General features: G+C 32.9%; 2 protein-coding genes across 2 annotated transcripts; both read left to right on the forward strand.

The window, feature by feature from the left end:
* Positions 1 to 6,331: 6,331 nt before the first annotated feature.
* Positions 6,332 to 9,409, forward strand: LOC120337786 (vesicle-associated membrane protein 7-like). Its single transcript, XM_039405676.2, has one exon. The coding sequence runs from the start codon at positions 6,436 to 6,438 to the stop codon at positions 7,132 to 7,134; it is 699 nt and encodes a 232-aa protein (XP_039261610.2). The 5' UTR covers positions 6,332 to 6,435; the 3' UTR covers positions 7,135 to 9,409.
* Positions 9,410 to 9,434: 25 nt separating this feature from the next.
* LOC120337760 (inositol monophosphatase 1-like) lies at positions 9,435 to 12,432 on the forward strand. Its single transcript, XM_078111681.1, has one exon. The coding sequence runs from the start codon at positions 9,438 to 9,440 to the stop codon at positions 10,275 to 10,277; it is 840 nt and encodes a 279-aa protein (XP_077967807.1). The 5' UTR covers positions 9,435 to 9,437; the 3' UTR covers positions 10,278 to 12,432.
* The last annotated feature ends 11 nt before the right edge of the window (positions 12,433 to 12,443 follow it).

Consider the following 12,443-nt stretch of genomic DNA (forward strand, 5'->3'; position numbering starts at 1 on the left):
ACATATATTAGGATGCAACTAAACAGTTGGATTAAGTTTTATTATTTTTTTTAATTTCAAATGCAATTTCATGTTATTATTTGCATTCCACTATTATTGCAAGTTACTGTATTTATTACAAAAAATCATAAAATTCTATGTACAACCATCAAAATCATTTTTGAACAAGCTTTGGATAAGGAAAGAATAATACATACACTAAAAAATGACTCAATCTAAATATATGAACCTAAAATTAACAAAAATACTACAATATAAACTCTATGTTTTTTAATTACATTTGTCCTGACGTTTGGCCAGGATGAAATAATTTTATAGTACCAACTCTAACTAACGAGGTCACATGATCATGGGTTAATGTGGATCTTTGCGAATGTTTAATTAATTCCAGTAATGCAAAAAAGTTATATTTATCATTTCATGTATAGATCAGTAAAAAAACAAATGACAGATTTTTTCGACAAGAAATTTCGCGCCACATTGCATGGCATAGGATTGCTTGAATTATTATTGATATTTAGTAACAAAAGAGTTGTATAATTATATTAATATACAAACATATGGAAATTTTCTGTTCGAAGTTGGTCTTCGAATTTGTCATATTGACTGCTGAGCCTATTGTGTTATTTCATTGTACTGATGGAAATATGACAAATTAAACAATGTGCTTCAGAGAATTTTGTGAAATGCAGAAATATTGCAACTCCCATTTTCTTCGAAAATGCCACCTTCTTCATGTACTTTGCGTTTAATTTAATCACTCAAGTGTTTTATTCAAGTATTATTTTGCTAGCTTGATGTGTATTCTTAAACGAGTTAAAATGTGAACAAAAAAAATTAATTTTTTAAAACTACTTTCAGTAAATTGTTTTCTGTGTGAATATTCAATTTCACTTTAAAAAGTTTGAAAAATCTGTTACATTTAGATAAAAAAAAAATTCCAAAATACTTTTACAATTATTATTAAGCGTTCGAGGCCGCACTGGAAATTCTCTGGGGCCGCGAGTTTGGTCTAGATTGAAGTTGTCCAAAATATATACCAGTATTTTATCATGAATCATGATTATACCCTTTCCTGAATTTCTTCTACAGTACTACCAAAAGTTGATGGACCAAATATAACACAGGTGTAGTGAGTGACCCGAAATCCTCATTTTTCAAAGCTGTTTTAAGAATGCCTGGCATGTTTTGTGCTTTTTCACAAATAAGACCGCTTATGCAATCTTACGCATTGGAATTTTTAGTTATTTTCCTCAAGCCTTGCAGGATGTAGGGGCCATACACAACTCTACCGGAGGGTCAAATGCATTTGCATGCCTCCATAGGTTGTTCTTCTATTGCAAACATTTATGGAGTATTCTAATTATATTTCTTGGTTCTTATGCCTACATTTCATATCTCAATCTATGGTTTTCTTCACACAACACATTATTGTCACTCATAGAACCTTCAATTTCCCTGTGATCATATCCCTCATATTTTATCATGTGTAAGCACAAAAGAAGATTCAGAACAGATTGAAAGTGTAAATTAATATAACAAATAATAATAAATTTGGAATGGAATTCTTATTTTTTGCTCCTCTCTATTTAAAATTTATTTAATAACTTCCTAATCCCGATTAGAAATTTTTCTCATCTCTAATTATATATCATTTTTTTTTTTACATAGTGTATATAGTTTTTTTCCATATGTATATCCTGAGAGTGTAATATTACAGAACCTGTGTTATTAATTTATTTATTCATGTGCTTGCTTTGGGTGGTAACCGACTCAGATGACTGTTAATGGTCGTATCGTTACCACCCTGTCATCTACCGAAACCTAATTTTTCTCATTTTGCTATCATATATATATTGTATGAGTTTTCTGGTTTGACGAAACAATAAAAAAATTCTCTCTCTCTCTCTCTTGGAATCACACTGTCACTGATATGTCGCCAGACTTCTGATATCTGCTTCTGCTACAGTTGTCCTGTGAATAAATAATAGGAAATTGAGAATAGACGAATAGTTGAAAGTTTTGCTTTATGTCGGCTTAATTTCTTGATTGATATACTTACTATTTTTGCTATTGCCGCTTGTGCTGCAGGAGTCTCACAATGCTAGACAGGTTTTTCCACAACATTCACATCTGAAGAAAGAGAGGAGATTTATTAATTTTCGTTAAGAATGAATAAAGCAGTCTATATGATTTAGAATGGGAAAGCTAATAAATCCAATATCCCATGTCTATGTAAAATATGTTTTACTGAATTTGGTATATAAACCAACTAATAAAAGGGTTTAGTCAGAAAATTACAAGCATTCTTATACTTGAGAGATCAGACTATACAATATAGACCGGTATGAGTAAAATGTTAGGTGAACTTGTTAACCCTTTGATTCAATACGCAAATAAAAGTTATTGAGCAATAGTATGTTACAGAAATGAGTATATATCCTCACTGAATAAAAAATCTAACTGGAGGTGCATGAACTATTTGAAACCATAAGGGGTAAGTAAATATGCAATTTCGGCAAATGGACAACTACGTACCGTACTGAATTAATAACTTCGTAGTATTTGACAAAAGCTGGCTTTCCCACATGTACTAAACAGTGCGATGCCCGGGTGTGATATACAACAATAGTATTTACCTTACCTTTTTTCAATTTCTTTCTACCTCAACTTTACAAAATATCATTAAAATCGACAACAACTGTCAAAGCAGGCACGAACACCATTCGTGCTATTCCTTGAAAGCAGCACACATCCGCTCGTTTTCGTCTCGTCAAGTATGTGCATTGGAGCGTGCTATCGGACACGATCTTCGGCCAAAAATGGCGGAGTGGCGCATCATGTTGTTTAATGTCATTGCTCCAACTATAATCAGCTTGGCACAGCTTGGTATGTTAGTCGTTGGCTTGGCAATATATTTTTCATAAAAGTTTATCTCTACTGTTCACTCCCATTTATAAAATCTATCAATTCGGCAGTGGCAAACGTTATAAATTTATTAATATGGTATGGCAAGTAATTTTTATTTTATTTTTGAACTACCCGTATGTAATTTATAACTTCTTAATTTATAACTTCTGGTTGTGTGTGTGGGTGCGTGTGTGAAATATTTTCATTATTTTAGGTGAGTGAACACGTACCACTTCTTCTTGGCAAAACCTGCCATCTTGTATACATTCTGTACGTTTTAAACCTTATCTAAGGTTTTGTTTGCTCTCCTGATTTCATAATCAGTTTTTATTTATTTTTTTTACCAATCATTTTATTGTTTTGCTGATTATTGAGACCCGAAATAAACTTATACTTATACATGTGAAAGTATTTCCCTCCGCCTCTTGGTGTAGGCTACTTCGACTGTATGTAAGTTTGCGAAAATGTAATTTTGTATGAAATAGCTTCCACAAGAATGAATCTGCGTAGAACCTTACCTTAGTATATACACACTAACCCTTTATGTTATAAATGCCCCGTATACCGGTATAAGCGTTAGCCATATTTCTCATATCAAATAATAGACTACCGGTACTGTAGCATACCGGTATAGCCTTTGGTCGTTCGAGGAGCATCGCATTGCGCACAGTAAGGTCGCATTAGGAATGTCCCGTTATCAACAATTAGGCCTCTTTATCAACAGCGCACTTCAGCCAGTCAGCATTATGGATATTGCGGGTCGCATTACTGCATTGCAGCAGCGCTTTACGCACGAAATCTATGATGACAAGTTGGACGGGACTTGTTGATACTGTGATAGTTTCAAGGTATAGCATTAAAAAGGGATAGTTTATGTGTCCTTGGTGTCTGGATCGGCAACAATGACACGACGCAACAAAACTGGAATCCAATTATAGAAAAAATCAAAAGAGTAGTGAATATATGGAGAGCTCGAACTATGAGCATGCAAGGGAAAATACTGATTACTAAAAGTCTATTATTATCTAAATTGTGGTATCTTGCGGCTGTAATAACAATTCCAAATGATATCATTAAAACAATTGAGACCCTAGTATGGGATTTTGTATGGAACAACAAACAACCCACGGTAGAGAGGAGAGTCTGCTGTGCAAGGAAAGTTGAAGGAGGTCTGAAGGCCATGGATCTGTGTAGTCAGATTAAAAGTCTACAAGTTAGATGGATTTGGAAATTATTAAAAAGTGATGAGGCTCCTTGGGCAAAGAGAGCGAAACAATTTATAAATAGATACCATCCTAAAATAACAGTGACAAATTTAGAAATACTACATCTCTCTTTGAAAATTTTAAGGAATAATAACATTCCTAAGTTTTATATAAATTCGGTCAACATATTCAAGGAACTTGATGTAAAAACGAAACAAATTACCACTAAACAACAAATATATGATCAATACATATGGTGGAATCCAGCCTTAACATGGTTGAATCAACCAGAATTTATAAATAATTGGATAAGAGGAAACATTTTAACATTTGGCCATCTGTTCCAATATGACTGTCTTGAAATAGCAATCAAAATTTGGGGCATAAACAAATGGAGTAGTATGCGTGAAAATAAAAAACTTGATTGTTATAGGAAAGTAGTAAAAGATTCTGTACAAATTTTAAAAGCCATACCATCAGGATGGGCTAATGTGTTGAATAGTCAAAGTAATGTTCAAACAGATTCCAGTTCAATATATTCATTTGAAAAACTTCCAACCACGAAATATATGTATAATCAAATTATAAGTAAAAAGATAATGGAAGTGACAAAACAAAAAGGTTTATCAATTAAGGAATATTATGGACTGGAATTTGATATTGATTGGAATAACATTTGGGTTCATGGAATATCTAAAATTGTACAAGTTTTATGTTGGAAAATAATTCATATGGCATTACCTACTGGAAATAGAACAAGGCATTGGACAGAATATGATGATGGTCACTGTGTGTTGTGCAATATTAATATCATTGAAGACTGTAAACATCTATTTTTTGAATGCTATTATGTTAAAATATTTTGGGATTGGTGCGAGTTGCATTTTAGTGAAAATAATATTGATACCATTATTGCACAAAATACATGTGACCTGTCAGTTATTATGATAGTTGCATGTGGAAAGGCAGCTATTTGGGAATTCAGGAATCAAATAATATTTGAAGATTTGGATAATTTCCAATCAGTTATGAGAATAATTTTTAAATGTAAAATTAGAGGGATGCTGAAAAATATGGCATCAAATATGAAAAATAGCTTTTTGGAGGATGGAAGAATTGAAAACTTGTTAGAAAAGTCGGTAATGTCATAGCTTTTGATAGTACATTTTTAAGATTGACTAGTATTGATAATATTGACTGTTTTTATAAATAAAAAAAAAAAAAAAAAAAAAAAGATATCGTGGCTGTTGTTCCCGAATTGTCATTCGATGGGCTTAGACGTTGATAACGCGCCTTTTAGTTTTATTGCTGAGAAAAGGCGTTTTATCATTCAGTCATTTCATGCAGATATAAGGTACCGGTATATTATATAATAATAGCCTCTGAATGAGTATAATGAATGTTTTTTTCTTGAAGAATATTTACTGTTAAGTCTGAAAGTGTTGTCTAACTTCTGAAATTGATAATAATTTAATGTCATTTGTGTTATTTAGTACAGTAATATGTGCTTTTTTATTGATTAGGCCCTCTACATTGAGTCGGTTATTTTATGGTGATCAATAACATACTAAATATCCATATAACAGTAACAGTATATTATGAAAAAATTTTACGCCGAGTCAAGTTGCATAGTTATAAGATGTAAAATGGTCGAATAAAAATTATCTCTGGCTATTTTCTCATCTTTCCATTTAGCTATATTGTCGCAACCAATTTTGTCAGTTTACTCATACAGTCATAGTGCACAAAAACGCGCAGCAGCCATAGTGACCTTCGATGGTCATACTGCAGTACTGGCCTGCACAAAACAATGTTTAAATTGCTTTGCAATTACTGAATATTGTTTTGTATTATTTTGTAATATTAACATTGTTTGTGGAAACAAAATCTTTTTCACTCCTTTTTAATTTATATTTTAAATTTTATACCACATGGCACATTGTGCTGTTTTCGCGCAACCTATTACTGATAACCTATTATTCAAAAATACCATCTCAATTTTATAGAAAAAAAAAAAAAAAAAAAAAAAAAAAAAAAGATACTGTGATAGAAGCAGCAGTGAGTCGAATTGACTTGGTACCTGGTACTGAAATTTGCTGGGACAATAAATAAAATATCCAATCACAGCAATAGAGCCTGGCACATTATTAATAAGTTTGTACCCGGTATACCGTACTTATGAAAAGTTTTTTTTTGTTTAATTAGGAGATTGAGTTATCGTATTCAGTCTTACATCAAACTATAATGCTAAATGAAAAATTTGAAACTTTACAGAATTATATTGGGCATGGTCTAGCTCACTAGTCTATCTAAAATAAGTATGGCTCTTTTATATGTTGTTGTCGCTCGTGAGACGACAATTCTTGCCAAATGCGCAAGTTGTGCTGGCAATTTTGACGAAGTCACGGACCAGATACTGAAAAAGATTCCAGACAAGGATACAAAAATGACATATTCGCAAGGAAATTATTTATTTCATTATGTAAGAGAAAATGGAATTGTATATTACGCCATAACAGAAGATGAATTTGAGCGCTCGAAGGCGTTCCAATTTCTGGGAGAAATAAAAAGAAAGTTTCAGAGAAACTATGGAGATCTTGCTTTGACAGCTTTACCATATGCGATGGATAATGAATTTTCGCGGGAACTGTGGTCTCAAATGCAAAAGTATTCCAAACCTGTCGTGGAATCCCCCGAGATTTCAAAAGTAAAACAAGTCAACGATCAGCTTGATGAATTAAAGGGTATAATGGTGAAAAATATTGATAGCATAACAGAACGCGGAGAAAATCTCAATCTACTTGTGGATAAAACAGAAGATCTTAGCCAATCATCTGTCACTTTCAAAAAACAAAGCACTAACCTAGCTAGGAAGCTATTTTGGAAAAATGTTAAAATAACAATCGTCCTGATTGTTGTTGCAATAATAGTCATATATTTTTTGGTTTCTGCGGGTTGTGGAGGACTAAGTTGGCCAAAGTGCGTGGGGAAATCTAATAATGGTTCAAGAATTGATTGAATTTATTATTTGATGATTCGTGTAGTGAGTTTGTCATATAGTTTGCCAAAGTTTGGTATTAGTGATTTGGGTTATTTTTTTTTCATGCATTTTGAAGTCAAATTTTTGTTTTTTGATAATGGTTCTAGTTTTGTGTTGTGCATTAAGCTGAAAATAGTGGTTATAAACTGAACCTATGAATTGGTGAATTCTCTAAGTTTGTTCAATACCTCTGCTAGAGCGGACTTTTTCATTTATAGTTTTTGAGTGATACAAAAGTGCCGTCAAACTATTAAAAGGCAGATTTGGAGTATGAGTTTTACTTAACAAATACGGTTATTCTTCAATGATTTTCACCAATGAGTCATTTCCTGACTTCGTTAATGTACAAGCATATATTGGGAAACACTTATCAATTTGGTTCTGTTAAATACTGGATATTCGTTAGTCGTACATGTTATTTTTTTTGATGAGTTTCATTCACTTGCCTTGAGTAGCTCTTATTGTATTATATTTTTTCATCAACCTGAATTGTCATTATGGTTTCATGTTGGACGAATAAATAAATCATGCTAGAAACTGTGGCTGATTAGGTATTCCCCATTTACCATACCTAGTCTAATATTTACTGTTAATTCATTGCATTGGTCTGTTCAATCTGTTTCAATGTATTTGAACAACCCTTGCACGCAACTATCTCCACAAAAATTGATATTGTGTTTCATGTGTAAAGTAAGCAGTGGTGCAACGATAATTAGACTCTTGGCACAATGCATGACAGAAAGTTTATTTTAAAAGTTCAGGAAATGATAATCCTTCATATTTTTGATAAGTTTGTTTTGTTGTATTTTAGGGTATGATAGTTTTTAGTTGTGTCCTTTTGTTATGTCTCATTTTCACTCCATTAGCTGTATATTTTTTCTGTCCAGTGATCATATGATAAATAAATATAACTTGACAACCCTTTTTAAATCGAATTTCCACGAATGGACATATTCTACTAACATGAATGACTATTCAAAACTGTGTAAAATTACCATATAAAGCCCCAATTTTGATGATTCTGGGATTTCGGAAATATATTCATTTGTGAATTTCATATACTCTGAATTGTTTGGACTCCTCTGAATTGCTCTCATGCGCTTGAAACATAGCATTGTTTATCTCACTTGACTGTTTTATAAATGAATATGTCTGCAGTTATGCCAGGGGGGGCCAACCTGTCTTTGACTGAGATTGACTTAATTTTTCACAATATCTTGCGATTGACTGATGGATAATAAAGTCACACACAAAAATGAACGAGTACTAAATTTAGAACTGAACCTCAATAAGGATGTTCCGCTTCAAATCCCTGAACACCAGACACTAGAGCTGCTTGTGGATATAGCCATCCTAATTATCCCCTGCCTAGACTGGAACCCTGTTCACCCCCAGATTCTTAAAAAAGCCCGTGCGGGATTGCTCTGGTATGGTGGGCTCAGTTTTGACAGATACCACACAAGAACCTGCTGCTTAATAATGTTCATGTTTAAATGAGTGATGCTTGGATATTGGTTAAACACATATTCCTTGCAGGCATGTTGATAAGCACGGTCGACAACTCAAGACGTGGCAATCGTCCTGTTGGTCACCCCTGAGATATGTCATAGAAGTTTTTTTTGAAAGCTGTGCGACTGTGCTAAAATTCTTCTTTTTAAATCCATTAAGTTAAATTATTAATACAAGTGTTGTAGCATTTTGTAATACTCTTTATTTGTGCCTTAGTTATCTTATAATGGGTTTTAGTAGATATGGTATAAATGTAAATGATTTGAACCAAAATTCATACTAATGCTTATTTGAATGAGACAGGTAATCTAAATGCTCAAAAAAGGTTTACTGAGAGGCATCAGACTCTGATATAAATTAGATTTTATTTTATTGAAGTTGTTGAAAATTTGAAATTCTCAAATCGCAAGTTCAATCTTTTTTCGTTAAGTGTTCACTGCAAATTAATCATCTTTCTTTAGTGTCATGAACAATCAGTGTTGACTTCAATTCGTTAAAAATTCATGATATACAAGGAATTTTTTTTTTGTGGAAATTCTCTGCTGTAAATTAAAACTAAATTCTTCAAGGCTGCTTATTTAATACAGGGATGTATAAATTCCAAAATCTGTTGCCCATTTTCAATATCTCAAATCGAGGGGTATTTTTTATCAGTACTATAATATAGAAATAATGAAGTTACATTGTGTACTATCATTGCAAATATCATAAACATACTTATATATAATGTTGCTTTTTTATATAGCACTTCAATAAAAGTAGAATAAATCAAAATGGATTCTGAAGATTTTCAATTAGCAGAAGAATATTTTGCATTTGCTATCGAATTGGCAAAAAAGGTTGGCCCAATGATCCGGGATGCTTTTTACTCGGAAAAAGAAATATTGACAAAATCTTGCACAACAGATCTTGTGACGGAGACTGATCAAAATGTGGAAAAAACAATTTTAGAAGCAATAAAGAATTCTTACCCTAAACATGATTTCATAGGCGAGGAGTCTGTTGCGGGCGGACTAAAATGTAATTTAACGGACGCTCCTACTTGGATTGTAGATCCTATTGACGGAACAACTAATTTCGTTCATCGATTTCCATATGTTGCTGTATGTATTGGGTTCGTCTGGAAAAAAGAACGTCTTTTTGGTGTAGTTTATAACCCGATTTTGAATGAGATGTTTACAGCATTCAAAGGTAAAGGAGCTAATTTGAACGATAAAAAATTAAAAGTTTCAAAAGAACAGGATTTGGGGAAAAGTATGATAATGACTGAATGTGGTTCGAGTCGAGATCCAAAGCACTTAGATAAAATCTTTAAAAACATGCAATCTGTTATCAGTGCCCCTGTACATGCTATTCATAGCCTTGGAAGTGCAGCTTGCAATATTTGCATGGTTGCCCAAGGGGGAGCAGAGGCATATTATGAATTTGGCATTCATTGTTGGGATTATTGTGCTGCCGGAATCATTGTGGAAGAAGCCGGTGGTGTAGTCATTGACACTCAAGGTGGTGAATTGGATCTTATGAGACGAAGAATAATAGCGGCAAACAATATGTCAGTGGCAAAAAGTTTGTCAAATGTGATTGTGGAACAAATGGAATTACCTAGAGATTAATGTCAGAGCGGTTAAGCCTGATGAAAATTTTGGCGGACCACCTTCATACAAAAGAACTAAGCTTATGAAATAAAAGTATACGTGTTAGGAAATTCATGTTGACATTATACTAAAAAATGAAAGTTTGCTATTTAATGCGAGATCTGTATTTGTTGGCTGGCCATCTGTTCCCATATTGAAGATATGGTCGACACCGACACACGTAACGTGTTTCTTACATCCAGCCTACCTCGATTTTGTAGTTATCAATATCGAAAAACCAGGCCTCACAATAATAAGATGTTGAGAAAGGTAACAATGGCTGTAAGCCTTCTGTCTCTAGTCTGGGTATTGATTGATGTTTGACTTTGTTGGTGTTTATTTTACCATAACGAATTGTTTTACCCGATGTGCTTACTTCATGATTATCCTGATTCTGAAGTATAGAATTAGCACTGACCGGTTATCTACGAGCCAGTAGTGGAGCAGTCACGTTCTCAGCGAGAATCATTTTGTTCGAGATCTTATTCGGACTGATGTGAGACTTTCAAATGCAGGCATAGAGGAAACAATTGGCCCAGCATTATTGCGACCTGATGACATGGGAATAGCTTGTGAAGTCAGACATACTGCTGAAATGCATTGTGTTTGTCTGGTTTGCTGTTGGGGGCTGTTTTTAAGTCGTTTCAGTATAAAACATTTAATATTGGAAAAAATTAAATTGAGCACTTCACTTGAAAACCGAATTCTGTTAAACATTCTATATTGCTCATCCCTAACTGCTCAGTTCTGTAGTAGCCTATACACAGATTTTTCTATACTGTTTCATTTTCAAAACTTTGAATTTTATTGTTTTATACTGAAATAAAAGTTTTGCTTAGAATGAATTGTTAAATTTTGCTACAAAAATTGTTAATCGATTAACTATAGTGTAATTTGCGTACTAAATATATGCAAATCTTTTTTGTAATTTGGAATTGTAGGGTATATTATATTTTTTGCTCTATTCAGGTAATATATTATTAAATCACAGTTCAATTTTTTATGAGTGAAAAAAGCTGCTTTTATTATTTTAATTGTATTAAAACAATTGTATTCAAGATGCTTAATTGATCTGTTATGCACCAACATCTGTTTTTTGATCTTCCCAGTTCTGTTTATTGGTTATCTTTTTGAAGTCATGAATAGAATATGGAATAATTTTTGAGAAAAAAATTAGCAATATATTATTTGTATGTAGTAGATGGTTGAATCTCAGATATATCAGTGCTTTAATGTAGGACTAATTTACTATAGACACAGACTCCAGGCTACGGGTTTTGAAAATTTCAGCTTTGAACTCGAAGAAAATCAAATTTTGAAAACCAAACACTTTGCATATGCAAGCTTTCTGTAAAAGGCCGATAAAATTTATACTCTTCAAGTTTATCTGGAAAATTATGATTTCTATCATCATCAAAAGTCTGAAATCCCAACGATAGGAAAATCAGAATTTTGATTTCAGCTCTGGGGAAATACGACTCCACCTTCACAGCCCTAGTGGTGGTATACATTGTAGAATATTTGTATACTATTTGTTTGTTATTCTGCTATCTAAGATTAATTTCATTCGATTATTCGTCATTGTTCAATAATGTTAAAAAATTATAATTCTGCTATATCTGCTGCGCAGTGAGTCAAATGGAATTTTTCGAATCAGAAATCTATGTAAGAATATTTAATATCTAACCCTGGACTGGGTTAAAGTTGGTTAGGTAATTTAATCAATTTGGGTCCTGATAGTTGCTTTCTTATGACTGTGATGCGTAAGCGTAGACTTGTTATGTTATGGCGCATCACAGTCCACACATGCCATGCCCCCATTTCACCCAGAGTAAAATGGGTAGGCAAAAGCGAACCGGTAAGATTCTGGTCATACGAAAAATAGTGGCTGCTAGTGTATCAGTGTCGCTTAAAGTTAAATCGTAGATGCTTTCGAACAAAAGCCTGATAAGCTACAAAGTTTGTGTGCTTGCAATAATATTTCATCATTTTCATGCAAGAGTCTTTCGGCCCCTATTTCTTTATCTCATTTATGCTCTTGGCGTTAAGAATAATTGTATAAAATTATATCCATGACGCTTTGATTACTCAGTAACCTATTTACTCACTTTATATTTTGTATTATTCAACTAGATTACTATAATA

The sequence above is a fragment of the Styela clava genome, chromosome 1 (assembly GCF_964204865.1).
Source record: "Styela clava chromosome 1, kaStyClav1.hap1.2, whole genome shotgun sequence".
Lineage (NCBI taxonomy): Eukaryota > Metazoa > Chordata > Ascidiacea > Stolidobranchia > Styelidae > Styela > Styela clava.

What these genes read in the sequence shown, in the direction of transcription:
- LOC120337786 (XM_039405676.2), top strand. Translation starts at nt 6,436, where the DNA reads ATGGCTCTTTTATATGTTGTTGTCGCTCGTGAGACGACAATTCTTGCC.
- LOC120337760 (XM_078111681.1), top strand. Translation starts at nt 9,438, where the DNA reads ATGGATTCTGAAGATTTTCAATTAGCAGAAGAATATTTTGCATTTGCT.